This window comes from Cydia pomonella, chromosome 2, assembly GCF_033807575.1.
Source record: "Cydia pomonella isolate Wapato2018A chromosome 2, ilCydPomo1, whole genome shotgun sequence".
Taxonomy (NCBI): domain Eukaryota; kingdom Metazoa; phylum Arthropoda; class Insecta; order Lepidoptera; family Tortricidae; genus Cydia; species Cydia pomonella.
Genome location: NC_084704.1, coordinates 13,463,424 through 13,488,884, shown reverse-complemented (window position 1 = coordinate 13,488,884; position 25,461 = coordinate 13,463,424). Strand labels below are relative to the sequence as shown.

Below are 25,461 nucleotides of genomic sequence, written 5' to 3'. Positions count from 1 at the left end.
AGGGAGAATCCAAATAACCGATCACTGGTTATAATTTTCCTTCGGCAATTTCTCAGACGTCGTTGTCATCTTACAAGCAGTACTTATATAGTTCTTAAATTTATTTTTTGTGTTCCACTGTAGCGTTGTAACCGATAATTTAAATATTAGCGTTTTAAAAAGTGTCCTTTTAAGTAAATATCCAAATATACAGTTGGTAATCCTTAGGTTGGGAAATTATATGATTTTTGGGGTTGAATTCCCAAATGGTCATTCGGCGAAATGAAATTATTTGAAAATATATTTGCGAATTGCGATACATTCACAAAATTAATATCCGCCAAAAAATATACGGCCTACAAACATATATGAGTCTTGCAAGTATGCAAAACTTGTCTATGCCATAAGACTTTAAGCTTAATAGCGAATTATACAAAAATAAATTATTACAAATATAATTATGAAATACGAAATGAAACAGGGGGCCTACCGCGCAAAACCGAAATTCGCAAATTGCGGGGATCTTTCTCTTTTACTCTCACTAAGACGTAATTAGAGTGACAAAGAAAAATGCCCGCAATTGACGAATTTCGATTTTCCCGGTAGCCGCCCAGAGGGCATACCGCGAACCACGTTCGACGTGTTGCCTCTCTATTGCACTTGTAAATTCGTAGCTAAATGTGACAGGGAGGCAACACGTCGAACGTGGTTCGCGGTAGCCCCTCAGATCTCGATTCGGACAATTTTATACCAAAAGATACTTCGAACAATAAAAAAGCGGCCAAGTGCGAGTCGGACTCGCGCATGAAGGGTTCCGTACCATTTAAGACGTATTAAAAAAAAATCTACTTGCTAGATCTTGTTCAACATTTTACCACTTTGGACACACATTTTACCACTTTGGGACTGTCTCTCGCGCAAACTATTCAGTTTAGAAAAAAATGATGTTAGAAACCTAAATATCATTTTTGAAGACCTATCCATAGATACCCCACACGTATGGGTTTGATGAAAAAATGTTTTTTTTAATTTATTGACGTATTAAAAAAAAAACTATTCACTAGATCTCGTTCAAACCAATTTTCGGTGGAAGTTTGCATGGTAATGTATATCATATATTTTTTTTAGATTTTTCATTCTGTTATTTTAGAAGTTACAGGGGGGGGGACACACATTTTTTCACTTTGGAAGTGTCTCTCGCGCAAACTATTCAGTTTAGAAAAAAATGATATTAGAAACCTAAATATCATTTTTGAAGACCTATCCATAGATACCCCACACGTATGGGTTTGATGAAAAATTTTTTTTTTTTTAATTTTTATGACGTATTAAAAAAAAACTACTTACTAGATCTCGTTCGAACCAATTTTCGGTGGAAGTTTGCATGGCAATGTATATCATATATTTTTTTTAGATTTTTCATTCTGTTATTTTAGAAGTTACAGGGGGGGGGGACACACATTTTTTCACTTTGGAAGTGTCTCTCGCGCAAACTATTCAGTTTAGAAAAAAATGATATTAGAAACCTAAATATCATTTTTGAAGACCTATCCATAGATACCCCACACGTATGGGTTTGATGAAAAAAATTTTTTTTTTAATTTTTATGACGTATTAAAAAAAAACTACTTACTAGATCTCGTTCGAACCAATTTTCGGTGGAAGTTTGCATGGCAATGTATATCATATATTTTTTTTAGATTTTTCATTCTGTTATTTTAGAAGTTACGGGGGGGGGGACACACTTTTTACCACTTTGGAAGTGTCTCTCGCGCAAACTTTTCAGTTTAGAAAAAAATGATATTAGAAACCTCAATATCATTTTTAAAGACCTATCCATAGATACCCCACACGTATGAGTTTGATGAAAAAAGATTTTTTGAGTTTCAGTTCTAAGTATGGGGAACCCCCAAAATTTATTGTTTTTTTTCTATTTTTGTGTGAACATCATAATGCGGTTCATAGAATACATCTACTTACCAAGTTTGAACAGTATAGCTTTTATAGTTTCGGAAAAAAGTGGCTGTGACAGAATCGGACAGACAGACGGACATGACGAATCTATAAGGGTTCCGTTTTTTGCCATTTGGCTACGGAACCCTAAAAAATGATGCGTAGAGTATGTATGCGCAACTATCCGTACCAAGTGAGATTATGCTAACAGTATATTATGTCTTAAGTTATTAAGCACAATATAATTATTACAAGAAAACATATGCCAAAGATAGGGGAACAAAAAAAAAATAGTCGTTAAATAAGGTTAAGATTCTAAAAGTAAATAATTACTTCATTTAAAATGGGTAATTATTATCATTTATTTTACCCGAGCAAACCCTAGTCATCACCAGTGCGACAATAGTTCTTACCTATTTGTAATTTTGGGATAGGATCACACGGGATGGGATCAGACAAATATATAACATATATATTTACTTGTTTTAATTTCACAATCTTTTATAAATTACTATAATGTTGTATATAAACAAAAACATCGTTTATTTTGTATAAAAACGGATTACATTGAGGTATTTCAGCTAACAAATCGGTATTTCATATTCTTAATACATTTAAAAAAACTGATTTTATGTATGTACCAAAATTTGATTCATTGTTTAGCTTCATTCGAATTTCACATATATTATTTTCCTAGATATAATATTAAGTAGTGTTATCATTTTAAATCTATGAAATCAAAACGCAATAAAAACACATTTTTGCATTTTTCTTCATTTTCATCAACTACACATAAAACATGCTAATATAGGTAACAGTATCAAGTACCTGCTTTCAAATTACATTATGTACTTACTACAACTAAACGAATTACAGTAATGGGCTCCACAGAGGTCACCAATAATTGCATAGATTTTTTTATACGCAGCCGATTACTGCTGCAACAAATTCAATCGATGCCTATATCAAAAATCGTGACATTCAATATCAGTGAAGTTTGTAGAACCCATAGGAAAAGTGTAAGAACCTACACTATTAGGCTTGTCGCATAAGACAGACACGAATTAAGGTCGTAGGAAAAACATAATGCCTGATTTTGCATACCTATGCCATATGCACTTACACTTTCAGGTAGTAATACTTCAAATGTTAGAAACGTTTGTTCGTGCATACGTGCGTATTCGTACTTAAGTAGATTAAAGAATAAAATTCGTAAAAAAAAGTGGCAATATGCGACTAACCTTACAGTGTCTTAGAAATTATACCTTAAATATTTCTCAGAGTTTAAAACTAATTATAACCTAGTTGAAATATTAAGGTTTAAGTACGTCACACATTGAATTAATTAATGTATTTTTAATAAAATTATATTATTATCCGCTAAGGTTGTATATATTCAAAATAACCCATTACCTATAAAGCGGTTTCTGCAGTAAACCATGATCAACAATGGCTGGACTGTTACATATAGCTGTGTAATGTCATAATGTGTATATGTTAACAATACGACTTGGAGGATTTAACAACTGAGAGCCTTTAAGAGCTTACCGCTCTGTCGAAAAGCTCGGCCAATGTTCATATGTATTGTATGGACTGACGTTTATCTGACATGGATATTGTACAGTCAGCGTCAAATACTTTGCAGCAGTCAAAGTGACCAAATAGTTCGGTACACCATACCAAATATATGGTGTACCGAACTATTTGGCTACTTTGGTTGCTACAAAGTATTTGACGCTGACTGTACGTTACATATAAATAGCCATACATTTGACGTGACCCTTCCCCGCAAAAATCGGCAGACTATTTTGTACAGAAAATTACAGTCAAGGCATCTCCAGTTTTTAAATCCTCCAAGACTGTGTATGATTATTTGATTATGCACAAAATGAATAATTTTCATGTTAACAAACACATTAATTTGTTCTATTGTGAAAATAGGAAAGCTACTTATTAAATATATTTTATTATTTCATGTGTCCAAGTTTATTCAAGATATTAAAAAAAATATATGCATAGTTAAAAAAAATGTAAGTCCAGAAAACGTGTTAAGTTATTTTAGCAGTATCTTCGCTGATTTGGATCCCAACAAACTACTATAATATCTACAGTTACAGGGAGTTCATGCCACAGCCTGAGCGTTGGCGGGACGAATTCTTCTGAAACCTTATTGTGCACAACCATTTAGTTTCAATGGTACGTAAAATTTTATTTAAAAAATGTTTAATTTACGTAGATCCCTTAACTTTAAATATACTAAACAAGTTTGTATATTTAAAATTTGAGAAACTAAATATATGCGTATAAGTTAGGGAAATAAGAGTTTGGCTATTGGGAGTAAAGAGATAAATTAATTAATTAATATACATGTTCATTCCATGCTAGTTACGGAATCAGTCCCGGATTAGGATCCGGACCCTATCCGGATCCAGAATCGCTTCTGAATCTAAGCTATTTAAGGTTTCTAAGTAGGAAACGAAGCCGTAGTGGTTTGAAATCGGTTCCGGATCTGGTGATCCGGGATCTAGACCTGGAACTAAACTTAGACCTTTAGAAGTGTACCTATACGGAAACTTCTTTCGTATCGTATTTTGCTTTTTTTCCCATTGTATATGTTCTCACAGCTGAGGTGAAAAGTTTTATTAACCACGCAAAACCAAAAGCTTTTGCACGTCACGCCTTCGAGTTCCTCGCTACAGACAGTCAAGATTCTAAATTATATTGCAGAATCATTCGCTAGCTTGGAATTTTAATCAGCACTCGCAGCAAAAACTCTTGCTCTCTTTTTTCACAAATAATTATTTTATTTTCTTAACTTATTAATATTTCTATGATTTGTTGATACTTAGGTACAAAAAGTAACTTAAAATACGTAAATAAATACCTCCTCTTACATTTAAATACAAACTTAAAGCACATAGTTCTTGTTTTCCTAAGAACTATGTGCTTTAAGTTTGTATTAACTCTAATCATCAAGATTGAAAGAAAGATACATGGTATTTTCTTAAACTTCAGGATCGGGTGCATCGATGGCATATCCAAACTTTTGCAATGCAATTTTTATCTCAACAAATACACTTGCATCTTCAATTGTTGCTGGCAGTCGCACTAATTGTGATCTAGCTAATTTTGCAATTGCTCCTCTAAGCGCTTTGCCAGACCTAGTCCGTGGTAGCGCAGGGACTGCAACTGCTTTCCTAAACGCTGCTATTGGCCCAATCAGATGGCGAACTAATGCGATAAGTTCCTGGGTTACTGTACTTTCAGCTACTATTTCTTCATCTAAAAAAAAAACAAAAACAATAGGTAAGTACAAAATTATCAAAGTTATTATTTTTAATCAGAGAAGTCAAAACACCATTAAAATTGTGTCGAAACATTTAACAACACATTTTTGCCCTTTGTAAGATAAATAATGGGTGTTGGTTGTCTCCAGTTTTATTCATGTTTTACTACTTTAAAAACAATAGATAAAGGATCCTGTATCAGCAGTGTTGGCCGAACGTTAATTAGAATTGACCATATATAACCGTCCGTTACGGTTTACGGTTTAATTTGTAATGGTTAATTTTCAATACGATCAATTCTAATTAACGTTCGGGCAATACTGCTTGTATGTATTTACGAACCTTTTTGAGGTAACTTTTTATAGTAGAAGGTCGGTCAGTTTAGATTATAACTAGTTTTTATTTTTACTAGCTTAATAGAATATAAAATCGACTTCATGCTGCAAAACCTCAGTTAAATGGTAGACCTTTTAACTACTAGGCTATACTTTGTAAAGACTACATGATCGGGCTCACTCAGAATTACGATACAAAATGATGACGTTGAATATAGATACTAACCATCTTGGGGTGGTCTCATCACGTAAAGGCATAGAGGCACATCGCCCTTGGTAGCATCAGGGGCACCTACGACAACAGCATCTGCTATCCTAGCGTGCTTTAGCACAACATCTTCAATAGCTGCAGTCGATAGTCTATGACCGGCTACGTTAATGATGTCATCTGCACGGGCTACAACCCAAACGGCTCCTTCTGCACTTATCCAACCAGCATCTTGTGTGTCGTAGTAACCCTGTATCATAATTGTAAAATAAAATTTACATAAACATAAAAACCTATACGTTTTAATTTAAGGACCAGTTAGCTATTTTAATAAGTCCACTATTGACCTAGTATCTCGATAATTTTGTTTGGTATAATCCAAACCCAAGTTATGAGGGTTCAAAAAAACGACGACTTCGACTGATCATCACTTGGCTTATCTAGGCGGGGGCACTACGTAGTACTACGGTACCGTGCCCCCAGATTGGGATAGGTCATATTATTTATGTGTCTTTTTATCTGTAATACAAGTACGTTTACTATACAATGCCTAAAAGAAAATCGCATACGCATTACGCATTAAAGTTAATTAATGACTAATTTAAATATTACCTACTACTATTTAAAAGGCAATAGCATTCATTGTAACTTCCTAAACAATTGTTAATGAAAGCATTGCAGTTGATTGATAATGAGTAAATGTCAGAAGGTGAAACTAGGTAATGCTTACTGGATACGACTCGAAGTATGTCTTCTTAAATCTGTCATCTGCTTGCCAGAGTGTCGAGGCAAACCCAGGAGGCAGAGGAAGCTTTGCGACTAATCTACCAACTTCGCCCGTTTGACATTCTGAACCGTCTTCTCTTAGAACATACACTGAAAAAAGTATGTGGTAATAAATACGATTTCAAAATTACAAACATGAAGTTGTACCTAAATTAAGATATTTAAATTATATTAGAAATTTACTCTATGAATATATCTTTGAATTACTTATAAGAAAACTAAATTGGTAATCTTGGACCTCTTCAAAAAAACACCGCTCACTTATGATTGTTCGCCGTTGGTAAAGTTAATTGTGTCTGTTACCTTTAAATCATTTTATATTTAATTTTTTAGTTATTATTTTATTACTAACTTACTATCGTATCCTGGAACAGGGTATCCAGCGGAATGTGGCGGTACTGATTTGATGCCATACCCGAGACAGGCAGCAGTAATCGCTGACCCTGTTTCTGTTTGCCACCAGTGGTTTAGCACAGGCACTGAAAATATGCGTTCTGCCCATTGCTGAAAATACAATTAAGTACCTCCAATAGATATTCTTGCATTTCTAAAGCGTCCGGTGTGTTCCATAATGTTTATTCAATGTACTCATTACATTACCTACATTTTTGGGACAATTCAAAAACATAGATGCACATTTTGTATAAACATTATTCGAAGTAAATAATCGCCTTTGTTTATTATTATTTTTAACCAAAAGTTATATTCTAGTAATTAATATGGCTACGGTAATTGAATCGTACAAAACAAAGGACTGCCCAGAGGTCATCCGAACAGTTTCTGAATAAGTTAACATAATGTCGGGACCTATATGTTTTCAATGAACAAACGTACAGTGAAAGATTTAATTTTTGCAAAAGTAATCAGCTTATATTTTTTATATACTTATTTGAAATACTTATATTTTTCCTGCATTAGTATTCAAAAATAAAAATTATTTCACAGTATTCCTAAAAACCATTCCAAGTTCGGTTCGGCTCCGAGATCAATATACTTAGTTAATTATAATTTTCATATTACCAGGACGTATGTGATCATATTGACTTCGATGGTTACACGTTCAGTTTAGGTGCGAAACTGTCCAAATAGTAGCACCTTAGTAGAATGTGGAGAAGTTGATGTCGGTCAAAAGTATTTTTATATGTACATGATTAATACATTACAGTACACCTTGAAATTCACTATAAATTGCTGACAATTCCCGCTCATTAGGTTGGGCAAATTAAAAGAGTAGCTACTAGCCCTTATTGAAAATAAATAGTTACAGGAATCCTTAAAAAATAATGTTAAAACTAATGTACTAATACTAACCTATAGCTGTAAGTTTAATTTATTTGTTTTGTTTTCACTTGTTACTAACAACTATGAAGCCTGTTCTTCGAAATAAATATATTTGTTTTTAAAGTCCCCTAACCAATATTGATAAACTTGTCATTTACCGGTTTTACAAAAAAAAGTTTAAACTGGTTTTTTTTTTTTCAATAGTTATCGTTTCTATAATCCACAACATAGATAAAACTGGTATTTTTTCGTTTACTTATGATCACGTAGTATTAGACTTTTCGTTTATTAGTATTAGATTTTTCGCGCAAAGTTGTTGGACTAGGTTGGCACTGTACTGCCTTAAAAGTCAACAATAAGCCATTTTTTATTACCTCATTTTCATGCTAAAAACATTTTGAAGTCTGAACTAAAACCGCCTTAGCACGAACGGGGTAAGGAATAAGATTTCCTATATGAGTCTCGCTTACGCTTAAGCGGTCATATCTGCTGAGGTTAGAATTTGAAATATTTCGACTGCCATACTAATGTAACGCGGAATACGGTCTCCATATTTCGAGGAAAGTCAGTGCTGTCAAACTGGTCTAACTTGGCAGACATTCAGACGTACTGTTAGAGTAAACAATAGTTGAAACGTTATATTTTTATACGATGTCGGTGGCATACCATCAGCATACGGCCCGCCTGATGGTAAGTGGTTACTGCAGCCTATGGACGCTTGCAACTCCAGAAGAGATACATGCGCGTTGCCGACCCTATTAAAACTCCGCACCCTCGTTGAGCTCTGGCAACCTTACTCACCGGCAGGAACACAACACTATGAGTCTAGTGTTATTTGGCTGCGGTTGTCTGTAAGGTGGAGGTACTTCCCCGGTTGGGCTCTGCTCTAGATCCATATTAATAGATTTGGATCTATAAGACCAAGCTCATGTTTGTGCAAAGGACAAGCTCGTTAATCTGAACAGAAGAACTGTCAGACCTAGACACAGTACAGGACTTTCATCACAATCACTGCGGACGGCGACTGCGAGCCAGAGGTGATCACAAGAACTCAGATCGCATAATCCGCGGTTAAGCGGTAAGATAAGATCTGGAGGAACGAGAAAGGAAAGGAGAGAAATTAGCAAAGCAACCAAAACCAAGCTAATGCACACCCTGGTCTACTCTATATTGCTGTATGTATGGTTCGGAAACCTGGACTCTGAAAGCGAGTACTCGAATTAGAATTGACGCATTTGAGATGTGGTGTTGGCGCCAGAAAGATGTTGGGGATTCTTTGCACGGTGCGCCGCACTCATGTGTCAATCCTGATGAAAATAAAAATCCAGTGCCGGTTATCAACCATTTGTTTCCAGCGGATCCTTAATTACTTTGGACACGTAGCCAGACGGAAGCTGGACAACTTCGAAAAGCGCATTATGGTTGGCATGGTGAATGGGGGTAGTGGACAGGGATTTACACAGGCACCTATTATTGGGAATGTGAAAAATGGAGAGCCTTGGTGCACAAAATAACGATATCATGTGTACGCGAACTCGCGATCCTCAGTGATGAGGAAACGAGGAAGAAGAAGACTAATGTACTCTTACTTGCAAATCATCGCGACCTCTAAATGAGGACATTGAAAGAATTTTTTATATATTTCATTTTCATTTTTGTAAACGATGGAACGAGAGGGGACTTGTGGAGCGAGAATAAAATACCATTTTTAGGGTTCCGTACAAAAAAGATACAATAGGAACCGTCCGTCCGTTAGTCACAACACTAAATATCTCGAGAACTACTAACTACTACCGAAAGATGGCACAATTATACTTAGTATAGGTACTTCTGATCAAGTATTTCGCCTTTATAGTTGCACGAGATAATTCAAGGTTTGTATGGAACCCTCCGTGCGCGAGTAAAACGACCTCGCACTTACCGGATTTTTTTTCATACCTTTGATCGAGATCAACTTCTCCACATTCTACTAAGATGCTATTGGGACAGTTTTGCACCTACTTGTAATACATATATAAACTAGTAAAGTAGTGTGCACTATACCCAACACTGATATTTAAATTATTTATTCGGAAACGGAAATGAACGTTCAGAGTATTCAGACTATTGTTTATTAGATTGGTACTATCACTTGCTATTACTTACACGTGTGTCTTGGTCGCAATGTTCTCCGGCAATAAATACTGATTTCAAAGACTGACTACAATATCTCCTAGCGTATTTGGCGTTGGGATCGGCCCTCTTCAGCACACGAATTGCGGTGGGGATTGTAAATAACGCATTTACTCGATGCTGTTCTATTATCCTGAAATACCAATTATATAATGTTATACAATAAACAAATAAAATAATCTTAGTGAAATGTAAAAATATAAATTAATATTACCTACCTTTCTTGTTCTGTCCACAATACAAGATTTGATAATAATAAGTCGATCTCTATTTCTGGTATAATACTAAGATTTGTTCATACACAGTCAGAATGGATGGACAAATTAATACGACATAACTCTGTACAGAGCTTTTAAACTTCCATTCAATAAAAAAAAAACATTGCTAAGGTCGCAATCAACTCTAATTACACCCATCTGTTTATACTATTTATTGATGTAAGCATATGTAAATAAGATGAATTCATTATTTCCACTAATAGGTTTTTAATTAGATAGCTAACTGTTAAAAATAACAGCACACTAATCAATTGTTACGTAGTCAAACTTTAGACTTAATTTTTTATTTTTTAGAATTTCAAGTAAAAAAATTTTTATGGATGTTATTTGAATAATATACTTATGTAGATTTATACTTATATTTTAATTTAACTTTTTCAAAGTTATCAGATATTTTTTATATTTACGACCCATTTTAAAGTCGCCCTTACCTGAAATACTGTCCTGGATCGGGTGTCCGATCCGGCTTGCCTTCGTACAAAACAGTAGTCAGACCGGCAAGTAGGGGGCCGTAACATATATATGAATGACCTACTACCCAACCAAGGTCAGAAGCCGCCCACCAAACACCTTTTTTTAAGCCATATATCGTGCTCATGGACCAACAAAGCGTAACTGCATGGCTACATGGGCGTTGGACACCTTTTGGAGCATCAGTAGTTCCTAAACAGAGTTCCACACTAAGATTATGCATTCGTAATTGAGAAAAAAAATCTTACTTCTAAAATTAAGAAGTGTGTAAGTACAAACATTTGCAAAATATGTGCAAATATCTAAGGATTGATGAGATTAACTCACCAGAAGTATACAGGATGTATAAGGGTTCATTTGCCTCCACAGGCACGCATGGCACTGGTTCGCCTTCAAGTGCCTCTTTCCAGCACATGTCCCTGCCTTTTTCAAGAGAACACTCAAGAACTCTTCGCCGCTGGTAAATAATGCACTTCAAGGGCTGGTGTGAGCTTTGACATAGTGCCTCGTCTAAGATATCTTTGTATCTGCAAATATGTAACTGTAGGCAGTGTTGGCCGAATGTTAATTGCAATTGACCATTAACCATTACAAATTTAACCATAAACCATAACGGACGGTTACAGTTTATGGTTCAATTTGTAATGGTTAATGGTTAATTGCATTAACGTTTCGGCCAACACTGATTGTAGGTTTATCAAAAATTACTATATATTGGAAGAGTAGGTACGGGTTGTACTGTACTTACGTTTTAGTAGTATTATCTACTCATAAATAGCTTATGAATTAGGGCATAAATTTCAAGTTTAAATGTCACTGAGAATTTTCTACAATTACTCGACAATTAATAAGAAAAAGAAAGAGGTACGTGGTTAACGGCTCTACTATATGTGTACGAACACATTGTATACACAGTATTTTCCAAATAATTTATATTTTTATTAAGTTAACAATTAATTTGAAAACTTTGCTATTATAGCAAAGTTTAAATCATTTTAGTTTTTGTTAGTACAAATTTCACATATAAATGTTGTAAAAAAATCATTACTAAAAAAACTTTCCTGAGAACTTACCTAACAATTTTATTTGGTTCAACTCCACAACTGGCTGCAATAATAACAGTGGGTTCCGCGTGCTCAATTCTTGTTCTCAACTCTCTAGCCGCAAATCCTGAAATTAATAGATAGGTATCCGATATTACAAATATAATTCATGTTGCCTGGCCAGCCAAATTTGTTACTTGATAAAATTGCTAAATCCGTGAAATATGGATATGAAAGGACAATGCACTCTTTTTCAGTGGCCAGAATATAACGGGTAGGGTATTTAACCTATCGTGCCACCACCGCATGCGTTTGGTGGCCTGTGTCAGTCATTCTATTTAAATCCGTACCAAAAAGGTACAAAAGGAACCCTTATGGTGCGACTCTGTTTGTCTGTCTGTCACATCGGTTAATATCTCGAGAACCAATTAAGCTATCGATTTGAAATTTGGAATAGTTATGAAAAACAATAACCCAGACACATTAAAAGTATTTTTTTTTTTTATTATTAAACATGGAAAATCTCCAATATAAAGAGGGGGCAAAATTTTAAAGTCTAGCTAGTGACTAGGGCAAGTGGGGTATCATTTGAAAGAGCTCAAATTGTACATTCCAAAAGATTTTTTTTTTCAAAGAGAAAAAAAAAGATTTATGAAGGAAAATGTGAAAAAAAAAATACCGTCGCCTTTATAGTTACACGAGATAATTCAAAGTTTGTACGGAACCCTCGGTGCGCGAGTAAAACAAACTCGCTCTTGACCTTTTTTTTTTATACTGTAGGTACATAAAGCTTATTTATAAACAAGTATCATATTTGTTGGGCTCTGACAAATCAGTAGAAAAAGGCGGCAAATTTGAGAATTGTAGGCGTGAAGAATTGATCTCATTTTGTTTATAGTTCCCACTTGATTAAAAATTTGAAAACGTAATATGTACATAGTAGACTAGCATTTTCTCGCAGCATTCGAGAAATCGATTTTCGCTCATGTCGACTCGGATATCGGTATATTTGGTATCAATGCATTCAGTATGATGTCCTGAACACAAATATAGGTATGAGATGACAAGCGCGAAAGTGACGCGAGCTTGGGTATGTATATTATGTCCATTTATTTGGCACACCTACAGCCTATAAGGCTGGACGGTTTTTGACATACGATGGTTGAAGTCATCTCATAAACCTATTTTTGTTCAGGAAATTACACTTAATGAATTGATAACCCCACCATATTTACCCATATCTAAGTTGACATGAACGAAAAGTAACCTAAAACCTGTTCCGCCGCTCTATAAGCGTTTTCGTAAAATCCGAATTTAAAATAAGACCGTGACATCGTTGTCATCGATAATCGCTTCAGATTCTTGACTTTTGAGCTTTACAGATTATACAGGATGTTTATTTAGTCACCTACAACAATTTACGGGCTGAACATTATAGGTCATACTGAGCAACTTTTACTATGGGATCAATCCCGAAATCGCGAAAAATAAATTACTCTCCCATAGAAAATGCCACGTAGAAACGAGCAAATGCTCGAATATACAATTCAATTTGTGTGTATGTATACTGTCTATAAAATTACTTACAAGAGTTCCCTCGGTTTTCCAACATCTCATTTTAAAAACCGGCCAAGAGCATGTCGGGCCATGCTCAGTGTAGGGTTCCGTAGCTACCCTTCCGTCAAAATAAGCTAAACTGGAGCTATTAGTATAGTAGATTGTTAACCAAGGGATGAAATGGTACCTTTAACCCGAGTTAAACAAATAGGCACATTTGCATAATCAGTATATAACTAAAGTAATAGACGTATGGCCATGATTTTTAGGGTTCCGTAGTCAATTAAGAACCCTTATAGTTTCGCCATGTCCGTCTGTCTGTCTGTCTGTCTGTCTGAGGCTTTGCTCCGTGGTCGTTAGTGCTAGAAAGCTGAAATTTGGCATGGATATATGGCGAACGAAATTATGAGGGTTCCTAGTTGACTACGTAACACCAAAAATTAAGGAACATTCTTAAAAAAATACAGAAAACATGCCACGAACGAGAACTCTTTTTTTAAACCGGTTAAAAATACATAGTACCTACCTCCGAATACCACAGAATGGATGCCTCCGATGCGGTTGGTCGCCAACATAGCGATGACTGCCTCTGGGATCAGTGGCATGTAGATCAGGACGCGGGACCCTCGCGTCACTCCTAGCTCCGACAGTTGCCCGGCTAAGCGAGATACCTGCACATAATAAAATATTAGCATTAAAAACAGGTACCTACTTAATCAAATACTGTTTTTATACAATAGTGGCTCTGTGAGCTGTTAACCTCGCGTGGCAAAAAAGTTGTTAACGAACCTGATCACCAGATTTCACGAGTTTCGGTTGAGAAATGCTACCTGTACCTAAAGGAGAACAGCCGGACATACGAAAGCATTTCTGTGTAATCTAAACAGAGACATTCTTTTCCTTTCTTTATACTACGACGGCTGCAAACAAGCATACGGCCTGCCTGATGGTAAGCAGTCACCGCAGCCTATGGATGCCACCAACTCGCTTTCGTTCGGTCACAAAATAAATAATAGTCAATCAAAGAGAATTTGCTGTTGAGTTGGAAAACGCCTCTCATCGAAGGATTTGAAGGACAGATAAGACAAACACCTAGGGGACCCCATAAATGTTCTGTTTTTATTGGAGTTCCGTAGTCAACTATAGTAGAAAACTATAAGTTTCGCCATATCCGTCTGTCTGTCTGTCCGCGACTTTGCTTTGAAAACTGCAATTTGGCATTATTTAGGGTATCTCCTGTACAAAATGTCTTTTTTTTTCGTTTTAACCCAATGGTGTGGGGTATCGTTGGATAGGTCTTTAAAAATAAGGGTCTTCAACAACCATTTTTGATAAAGTGAATATTTTCGGCAATATTCGCTCCAAAAGGATAAAAAATGTATATGCAAGTGTTAACACTGTGTAAACATCATAATTTCCTAGAAGATTGATGTTTAAAATAACACTTGACTGTCTAGGCTGCCAAGCGCAAAGCCCCAGCAAAGAATAAAGTAACTTCCCAGGTCCAATCTATGCTATATTTCTTCCTGCTTAGTTGCTAACATCTACGACAAATTGTACTATATCAATTATCATTTTCATATAATTTTATATTCACACTTTAAAAACTTTAATTTTGGTAAAGGGAATATTGAGTAGATGGTAAAAAAATGTCGGTAGAGAGTAGCAATCTCTTTCCCTTCCACAAAACCAATGGTTACTTATTTATAATAATGGAGTTTTATTATAAACGTCAGTGTTATTTTAAACGGCTAACATATGAAATGAATGTAAAATTATGCCGTTCTGGGCTATCAAAATCGCTGCCAATTTAGCTTAGTCGGACTCTAGTAACTACTGACCTGTTAACCTGAAAGAAAGGATTTGTTTTGGTCGTTAAATTAATTATTCATGATCACAATGACCACGAATAGGGTCAACGAGATATGTCGCAGTTGTGAAGTATTGAAGTAGAGTACCAAAAAATTGGGCAAGAGCATGTCGGGCCATGCTCAGTGTAGGGTTTCGCAGTTACCATTCTCTCTGAGGGCTATTAATTAGTAAGTATTATGTACATTATGAGCATAAGGGTACCTTTGCACCGCTTTCTAAGTCTTTTCACTAAGAAAAAGTTTTCTGCAATAAATCAAAAACGGCTAGACCGATCATGTTCGCTATAGTTTTCATTGAATGTATTTACTAAGTTTTTGTTTTACAATTATTTTCATATTTTTAACCGACCTCAAAATTTCAAAAGGAGGAGGTTATCAATTCCGTTTTGAAATTGTTTTTTTTTTTTAATATCTCCATAACTCCGTCATTTCTGAACCGATTTTGAAAATGATTTTTTTGTTTGAATTTATATATATACAGATTGGTCCCGTTTTTGTCAAAACTCAGTTCTGATGATGGGATCCATGAGGAATCAAGGGAACTCTTCAAATGTGAAAGGCATACATATAGTGATTTTTGTATTTTCTTTAACAAATCAAGCATTTACATTTAAAAAGGTGACATTTGATGAAGTGGAACTGCTGATGATGATCAGAATGGAACTCTTCAACGACGCATAGTACATGATCGATTTGTCCTCTTCGCTGTGTTTGTTAAGTAAATAAGACTTTCAAGACAAATTTTTGTCATGTTCGAGTTCTGACGATGGGGTCCATGAGGAATCGAGGGATCTCTTCAAATGTGAAAGGCATACGGACACCCTTATTCGCTTTTAAAGACAACGATATTCCACACTATAGGGTCAAAGCAAACAAAACGAGAATTATCATCTTGTATTCATAATCATTGTCTACAGGCTGACCTTATTTATGGGACTTAGAGAATATTGTACCCCATTTTTATTAAAGTTTTTATTTTACTGTTCTGTCGCCACGCATGATTTATGTATCCATGCCAAATTGCAGCTAGCACTAACGATCACGAAGCAAAGCCGAGGACGGACGGACAGACGGAATGGCAAAACAATAAGGGTTTCTAGGTGACTACGAAACCCTAAAAAAAGTAACTTTAGCATTTCTTAATGTGCATCTCCTTTTCGTCATCGGAGTAGGTATTGACCGTTAGTACTAAGCGTGTTATGTTGTGTTCTGTGTGGTAAATAAGGTGAACAGGCTTCGCTGTAGGTAGGTACAGGTACTTGATGTTGAGGTGCCTCAGTGTCTATGAGCGGAGAATCGTATTGGTCACGGTCTTGTTACCTCATACTGATCGGTCTCGACATGGCCGGTAGATTGCCATGTGACATACGGACAACTCGCCACCTACTCGCCTCTGATGCTCTCACCGTCACTAACCTGAGATCCCTCATCTCGCTCAACTTGATGCGCCTGACTGTGTCCATGAATGTAGCAGGGCTGCAGCAGCAGGGTCTTGTAACAACCAAAGCCTGCGAACAGCTGCCTATTATCCTCTGACACTGTCACTAACCTGGTCCATCATCTCACTGTACGTAATGCGCCTCACTGTGTCCGTGAGCGGGGAGTCGTGTACCAGGGCTACGCTGTCGCCTTGGCCTTTCTCCACATGCCGGTCGATAGCGTTGTGACAGACGGACAACTCGCCGCCAACCCACCTGCGACACGTTAGTGTGTTATGCCTTGATCACACGTACCGAGTAAACGGGCGAGACAGTAAAATGTTTCTCGGCCGAGACAGTGATGTAAGCGAGTAATTGTTCACACATGTTTTGAAATTAGGACAGTCAGTTATATGACGCGCGTGGCATGGGCACATGTGACGACCGAGTGGCGAATCAGTGCGCGTTCAGACCTGCTGAGCGAGCGAGCGAGACAGTGCGGGGAAGCGGGAGGGTGGGCACTCGGCCTAGCAGATAGAACGTCCACCGAGCTACTGACTCGTCGCTTCGTTCGCCCGAGTGCTCGGCCGAGTACTCGGCGCTATGTTTATACGCATCTAGTACTCGGCCGAGAGCACTGTCTCGCCCGTTTACTTGGTACGTGTGATCAAGGCATTAGTCGGATTTACGGGTCGGTCACACGGACACGTGTCCACGCGCCGCGACGGATGTGCAAACAGGACATATAGCTATATAATGTTCATAGCGTTGTTTCGTTCACACAGCGGATCCTTGTCCGTGTGACCGAAACCATGGGTAAACATCAAAAAATCGAGCACGCGATCGAGATTACTTGCTCGTTTGCTATAACATCGAGCTCTGGAGTAAGATTGAACTCAGTTAGGTATACCTATTGTTCGTCATGTTTCATTCAAAAGTCACCAACGCATACAGTGCATACTTTAAAGTAAATTTCTGTTTCCTCGCGTTAAACATAAGTAAAACGATATGGTATCCACTTACCATTTTGTAAATGGAGGATTGGAGTGATCCAGAACCTTGTCCCAAGGCTTAGCCCACTCAATCTCTTTTGCCACGTCGGCCCAGAATCCCTCGGGATCCACTAGGGAGCGATGGTACGCTGTTTGATATTTCTCCGTCACACCGCTCTCCCCTAAACCAAAAAAACATTATTAGCATTACTTACCAAACCTTATAATAGAAAACTACGTAGCTACTTTAAGTAGCTTATTTTGAAAATTATTATTGTACTTGATTTATTTGTAGATACATTAAACACTTGCTGTGTTACATTGTCCTTCCTACTGCTGGCTTTCTTTACCTTTTGTAACAATAATGTAAATCACACTGCAAGATGTTAAGAAATGTAAAAACATTTATTATTAAATAATGTACCTACATACAAACTAAATTTAAGTTACAAGAATAATGACTAGTTATAACATAAAGAAAGGAAGAAAAGTAATGGCAGTCACTGTCATAATATTATATATGTGCGTCTTGTTTAACCTTGGACCCGGATACGTCCTTACACTAAGTCCACAAGAGAGGTATGGGCATTGTGAATGTCATCTCGCTTTGTGTGGCACAGCACAACGGATTATTCTAATGCCTGAGTTGTATGTAAACCCGCAGAAATTAATTGCAGGTCGGGTGGGTTAAAAAAGGTGTGTTTTGGAGGTTTCTCGGAAAACTACCAAATCCGACACAAGACTATACGACTCAAAGGAGCCACGTCGTTCTGTCGTCTAAATATAAGTGTTTAATTTTTTGTGTAGTCTATAAGGTATACATATGTAATATATATATAAACTAGTATGTTGCTTTGTGCGTGGGGCCCTTGGGCCCCGCGGTGTGCATGATGTAGTTTGAGTGTTGTTGTTGGTACTGTTGTTAGTGCTATTGTTTTTGTTGAGAAGAAGTATGTTTTCCCAAGGGTAAAAGTAATGCAATTGTACTTTTGCTAAGAAGAAATGGTCCGCGTGTAAGCACTGCAATTCCGCAGCTCTGACTTCGGCCTCGCATGCTTGGGCGATCCCATGGGACTCCGGGCCTTCGGTCCTACGCGGAACTCGGCTTTCTGCCTTCGCAATATAGTTACTTTGGGGGTTGAAGGGAAGTCGGAGCCTAAACACGAACCAATAGTAAAAGTGCCTTAGACAATCGAAACAGTTGGCCGAAGGCCGAAGGCTAGTGAGCCTCTCAGGTGACGCTTCGGGCCTTCAGCCCTACGCGGAGCTCAGCCCACGGCCTTCGCAAGCCTTGACTGACCCGTACTGCAACGAGATCCACATCCCTGATGACGCCTACTTCTACCGGCCGTTCGGCGTGAAGTACATCGACTTCTCGAGGGCCCGTAGATGAGACCTCGCTAACGTCCGGGTAAGAGAATTAAACTTAAGGACCTCTTGGATCCTGAGAAGTCTCCAAATCTCCACTTATTAAAACAGTTAACTTGGCCAGGCGTGCTTGGATAAACCAGTGGAACTCGGCCTTCGGCCTTTGCTGGGTTTCGAAACTCACCGTCGGACCTTTGTCCAACGGGACGCAAAAGTGCACTAAAAATAACGATTTTTAGTGCACTTTTACTGTTACTTTTATTGGATAAAGTTTTTTAATTTAGTATAAAGAATATGTGACATTTTCATAAAATACGAGAAAAGCGTTTCTGAAAAATCATCCTCTATTAGGGTTAATAAACCGGCCAAGAGCATGTCGGGCCACGCTCAGTGTAGGGTTCCGTAGTTACTCTTCCGTCACAATAAGCTAAACTGGAGCTTAAAGTATAGTAAATTGTTAACCAAGGGATGAAACGGTACCTTTCACCCGAGTTAAACAAATAGGCAAATTTGCATAATCAGTACCTAATTAAAGTAAGTCTTTTTACTATGAAGGGAAAACTTTTTGCGATAACTCAAAAACAGCTAAACTGATCATGTCCGCTATAGTTTTCATTTAATGTCTTTCTTAAGCTCTACTTTCAGAATTTTTTTCATATTTTTTTGTCCTATGGTTCAAAAGTTAGAGGGGGGGGGACACATTTTTTTTTTCTTTCGGAGCGATTATCTCCGAATATATTCATTTTATCAAAAAATGTTTCTTAAAAACCCCTATTAGTTTTGAAAGACCTTTCCAACGATACCCCACACTCTAGGGTTGAAGCGAAAAAAAAATTTCACCCCCACTTTACGTGTAGGGGAGGTACCCTAAAAAAAATTATTTTTTTAGATTTTATTGTACGTCTTTGTCGGCTTTATTGATTTATATATCCATGCCAAATTTCAGCTTTCTAGCACTAACGACCACGGAGCAAAGCCTCGGACAGACAGACAGACAGACAGACAGACAGACGGACATGGCGAAACTATAAGGGTTCCTAGTTGACTACGGAACCCTAAAAAGGGGTTCAAAGTTTGTATCGGGAACGATTTGAGCTATGGACTTGAAATTAGTAGGAAGAGAAAATAATAGAAAACATGATTTTTTTTTGGTGATTCTAAAAATTCAGCCCCTTATAGGGTTAAAAAGGGGTTGAAAGTGTGTTTCGGGAAATAAGTCCAACGCGGACGAAGTCATGGGCAAGAGCTAGTAAGATAATTTTTAAGAAAAAAAATGGACTTCAATGAGGGAGACCGGTGAAAGAACGATTATTGTTGATTTTGGATTTCATACAATGGAATAAATAAAGACAGCGTCCTACACCTAATTATGTAGAAAAGGAGGTAACATGTTTTTTTTGTCACTGCACCCATCTTGACACATTTCAGATTTGCCCTATGGTTGACTGGTAAGATACCCGCAATAGGGTATTCGACTGTATTTAAGATAAATTATTTCACAACATGCATGAAATAAAGCACCAGATAATTATTAAAAAAAACTAAATATAAAAATGTGTCTTGAATACCTAACTGCTTGACAAACATGCAAAGAGAACAAATTGCCAATCGTGAACTATGCATCGTTAAAGAGTTCCGTTCTGTTCATCGTCAGCAGTTCCACTTCATCAAATGTCACTTCTACAAATGTAAATACTTGATTTGTTGATGAAAATACTAAGATCACTATATATATATATATGCCTTTAACATTTGAGGAGTCCCCTCGATTCCTCATGGACCCCATCGTCAGAACTCGTACTTGACAAAAATTTGTCTTGAAAATCTAATTTACTTAACAAACACAGCGAAGAGGACAAATCGCCAAACGTGTACTATGCGTCGTTGAAGAGTTCCATTCTGATCATCATCAGCAGTTCCACATCATTAAATGTCACTTTTTTAAATGTAAATGCTTGATTTGTCAAAGAAAATACAAGAATCACTATATGTATGCCTTTCACATTTGAAGAGTTCCCTCGATTCCTCATGGACCCGATCGTCAGAACTCGAACATGACAATTTTTTTTCTTGAAAATCTAATTTACTTAACAAACACAGCGAAGAGGACAAATCGCCAAACGTGTACTATGCGTCGTTGAAGAGTTCCATTCTGATCATCATCAGCAGTTCCACTTCATCAACGGTCACTTTTTTTAAATGTAAATGCTTGATTTGTTAAAGAAAATACAAAAATCACTATATGTATGCCTTTCACATTTGAAGAGTTCCCTCGATTCCTCATGGATCCCATCATCAGAACTGAGTTTTGACAAAAACGGGACAAATCTGTATATATATATATATATATATAAATTCAAACAAAAATATAATTTTCAAAATCGGTTCAGAAATCACGAAGTTAAGGAGTAACAAACATTTAAAAAACATACAACGGAATTGATAACCTCCTCCTTTTGAAAATTTGAAGTCGGTTAAAAATAATCGTTTATTACCACATACAGATACACGAAGATACACATGAAAATAATTCTTGTTGCCTGAATCAGAATTTAAATAAATAAACATAAAGGTACCGTAAAATGGGGTGAGTAGGGTCGAAATCGAAGTTCAAACCTTGATAACATTTTCTATTTACATATGCAAAAATAGTGTATATAATAAGTGTTCCGGACGTTTGTATTTTCGATTTTTTATAATATTGGATAGTTCCATTTCATAACTTTAACGATAAACACGAAATCCCACCTCACCCCGTAGTCCCTCGTAGTTGGGGTGAGATGGCATTTCATACAAAGGTGATTTTGAAAGATTGTTGGATCGATATTTTTTTATTATGAATATTACTAAAGCTCCATTTTTAATTGGAATAGATATACAGCAGTAGCTTTAAAATCCCATCTCACCCCCCTGTCATCCCTTCTCTCCCCATTCATAACCCAACCCTCCCCGCGATCCCTACTCACCCCATTTTACGGTACTCTATTAGGAATTTAAAGTTTTGTCACTTTTTACAAGTTAATAACAAACCTTTCAATTCTGTGACTGTACAATGAGCAAAAGATAGTAGTGAGAGAGAGAGAGAGATATTATTAGTGCTGTAGGTATACCAGTTAAATATACATAATAGTGAACCTTTTAAGAGAAACTAGGTTTTTTTTTAATGACTTTTATATAGCTTTACTTGTATTCTAAAACCTCTACAACGATATACCTAGTAGATTGTTAACCCCTGGATCAAAGGCACCTATTTCTGACGAGGACGGACACTCGAATGGAGTGAGAACGCCAATAATTCGAGACAAAAATGTAAGAATGGATGTTTTTCACCCGAGTTGAAAATTCTTCATTTAGTTTGAAATACATGTAGGAAAATAAAAAAACATGTGTTTAAAAAAATTATATGACTAAGTATTAACTTTTATAGTACTTTTAGAGGGTACTTTCAATTAAAATTTCAAGTAATAGGATCGTTATTTATGGAATCGCGAGTTTCCATTTAGAACCGAGTTTACTTATCCTAAAAAAACTGGAAAGATCGCACTTGGAAAGTAAAACGCCCTAGGGCAGAAACGTATCACTTTCAGCGTCTTCATAGATAAACAATGAGCCACTTTCAGAGCATGAGAAATGAAAAGTTCTCTTAATGATACTTATCTGTGCTCACCCAATTTAGTTCCCTGCCTATGTCAGCCAGGCCAGCCAGCCAGCCAGCAGGAGTACCAGTTGTCATAATCACGAAACCTAATTACCACAAATTAATTACCATAGCTCTCTATGTCAGCAGCAGACACAAACGCCTTCTTCTTCAGCTCACTGATAGAAGACTCGAATTTGTTCTTCTCGATCTTGGAGGTGACTCCATCGGTTTCCTGATACATGGTTACGGTACCCAATCACTTCGGGTGTCGCGCGAGCACTGCCACATGAACAATGTGACTTGGAATCAATAATACTCCATTATACCACGACCTGTGCCCCTACTGAATTATTTAATAAGTTTACTGAAAAGAGGTTGACGTTAAAGTTTATAACGATACAACTACCTAAGTGGATATCTATCTACCGCATTAGTAGCAAATGACTTAAGTGCAATTGAAATTGTTTCACATGTTCTCTTTCTGAATACGTGAAATGAGTATGGTGTACAGAATCGCTGCAATCACATTATCACTTATCGCTTCTTTTCACTTCGATTGTGAAACTTATTTATAATACAAGGAGTACGTTTCAGCGCGCACTTGCTTTAATTTTTTTAAGTAGGGCTATGCTCCGGATATGGAGATGGACGGATAGTATTCATTAACTTACACTAAAAAAAACTGTTATTAGTTTAACATGCTGTGTAGTCCGTCCTATCTGATTAAGATTTAAATAGTTATTTGTGCAACATGAGAGGTAAGTTGGTTTTTCTTGCCAGTGTTGATTTTGAGTCCCGAGTAAGCGAAAGACTCAAAAACACGAGATGTAAAATAACTTTGCTCTCGTGTGACACATACAACTTTTCACCTCAGTAGTGAGAACATATATGTAAAAGGTTTAAAAAATTCAACATCAAGTAAAGTTAACCACATTTATTTACGTTCATGAATGAAAGGCATCATCTTTATGACGAAAGCTTCTAGAAATATTCCTGTATTCATAGCCTTCATTAAATTAAAAAGCTACTTTGTCTCACTCCCTGGAGTGACGAAAGTAGGCTTGTTCGAGCTGTTGAGGTGATAATATAATTAAAAATCAGCTTTTTTCTCGTACCGTAAAATGGTGCTCCCTGCGTAATTATTTTAACTATGGGTTTTTGGTCAAAACTTGCTATGAAATGTTGAAAGTAAATTAAATTTGAAAAAATGTTAGCTCATTTATGGCGCTGTGCATAGTTCCTGAGATATGAGGCTTTAAAAAACCGGCCAAGAGCATGTCGGGCCACGCTCAGTGTAGGGTTCCGTAGTTACTCTTCCGTCACAATAAGCTAAACTGGAGCTTAAATTATAGTAAATTAACCAAGGGATGAAACGGTACCTTTCACGCGAGTTAAACAAATAGGCAAATTTGCATAATCGGTACCTAATTAGGTAAAGTAAGTCTTTTTACTATGAAGGGGGAACTTTTTGCGATAACTCAAAAACAGCTAAACTGATCATGTCCGCTATAGTTTTCATTTAATGTCTTTCTTAAGCTCTACTTCCACGATTTTTTTCATAATTTTTGGACCTATGGTTCAAAAGTTAGAGGGGGGGGACACAATTTTTTTTTCTTTCGGAGCGATTATCTCCGAATATATTCACTATATCAAAAAATGTTTTTTGAAGACCCCTATTAGTTTTGAAAGACCTTTCCAACGATACCCCACACTGTAGGGTTGAAGCAAAAAAAAACACACCCCCACTTTACGTGTAAGGGAGGTACCCTCAAAAAAATTAAATTTTTAGATTTTATTGTACGACTTTGTCGGCTTTATTGATATATATCCATGCCGGATTTCAGCTTTCTAGCACTAACGACCACGGAGCAAAGCCTCGGACAGACAGACAGACAGACAGACTGACATGGCGAAACTATAAGGGTTCCTAGTTGACTACGGAACCCTAAAAAAGGGTTTATTTAAAAATAAAATCGTTTTGCCTATATATATTTTAAGCCCAATATCGGCAGAACAGGTCATGCATGCTATAAGATAAATTGCAATGAATGAAGTTTACGAAATTTAATTACCTTTCATTTAAGTGCAAGAAAGGGTCAGTAAGTCCTATAGTACTCTTATTACCGTAAAAAATGGAATTGCTGTAATGGGGAAGGCAACTAATGTAAAATCCCTACAAAAGCAGTTCCTACCATCATCGAGAGCGCAATCTAAGATTAGCTTTTACCAGGCTTCCCCGATAGCAACTTAGCAACAGAGCGCTGTTAGAGATCAACCATTTTTAAAATGCACTCTCCTCTTAGCACTCATTACTTACGGTCTTGTTTACGTCGGACAATAAACGAATTGCATAAATGCTTTCTTTTTCTGTTTTTTGTGTCGATACTTGTGGAAGGATAATACATTTTTTTAGAATAGTATAGACATCTTTATTGCGAAACCATGGTACGTAATAGTTGTTACATTAAAGAGTGTAAAAACACATGGCACCCTGTTAGGGCATTGCAAATAATCTTACATCTAGGTAGTTTATTCAGTAGGACTAGTGTTTGTACATAACATGTACTTAATGTTCTTAATTAAAAATAAATAACATTATCTTAACTTATTTCTACTAAGAATTAAATAGGCGTACCTAACTTAATATTTAGTACACAAGGGGTTAATTACATATATAGCGATATATAACATATGCAATATATAATATGCAATAAGGGAATCTCATGCATTTGTAGTTACAAAAAAAAGTTATCTTCCATGAACTCTTGGATGGAATAGTATGCCTTCACCATGAAACATAATTTTAAAATTGATGAGAAATG

General features: G+C 36.6%; 2 protein-coding genes across 2 annotated transcripts in view; one reads left to right on the top strand and one right to left on the bottom strand.

Moving 5' to 3' along the window:
* Window positions 1-25,461, top strand: part of LOC133534439 (putative peptidyl-prolyl cis-trans isomerase dodo) — a 380,955-nt gene that overhangs the window by 197,277 nt on the left and 158,217 nt on the right. The window lies entirely within an intron of this gene.
* LOC133534423 (acyl-CoA synthetase short-chain family member 3, mitochondrial) lies at window positions 4,896-25,177 on the bottom strand. Its single transcript, XM_061873528.1, has 12 exons — window positions 22,766-25,177; window positions 17,663-17,813; window positions 16,771-16,915; window positions 13,877-14,021; window positions 11,824-11,920; window positions 11,078-11,277; window positions 10,711-10,942; window positions 9,975-10,134; window positions 6,905-7,052; window positions 6,493-6,638; window positions 5,781-6,012; window positions 4,896-5,214 (listed from the first exon to the last, which is right to left on the bottom strand). The coding sequence occupies exons 1-12, from the start codon at window positions 22,878-22,880 to the stop codon at window positions 4,937-4,939; spliced, it is 2,049 nt and encodes a 682-aa protein (XP_061729512.1). The 5' UTR covers window positions 22,881-25,177; the 3' UTR covers window positions 4,896-4,936.

Excerpts from the sequence above, each read along its gene's own strand:
- LOC133534423 (XM_061873528.1), bottom strand. The coding sequence starts at position 22,880 with ATGTATCAGGAAACCGATGGAGTCACCTCCAAGATCGAGAAGAACAAA. Across the intron at positions 10,943-11,077 it reads ATACATCCTGTATACTTCTG|GAACTACTGATGCTCCAAAA; the intron begins GTGAGTTAATCT and ends AACTCTGTTTAG. Across the intron at positions 10,135-10,710 it reads GATCCAGGACAGTATTTCAG|GATAATAGAACAGCATCGAG; the intron begins GTAAGGGCGACT and ends TTGGTATTTCAG.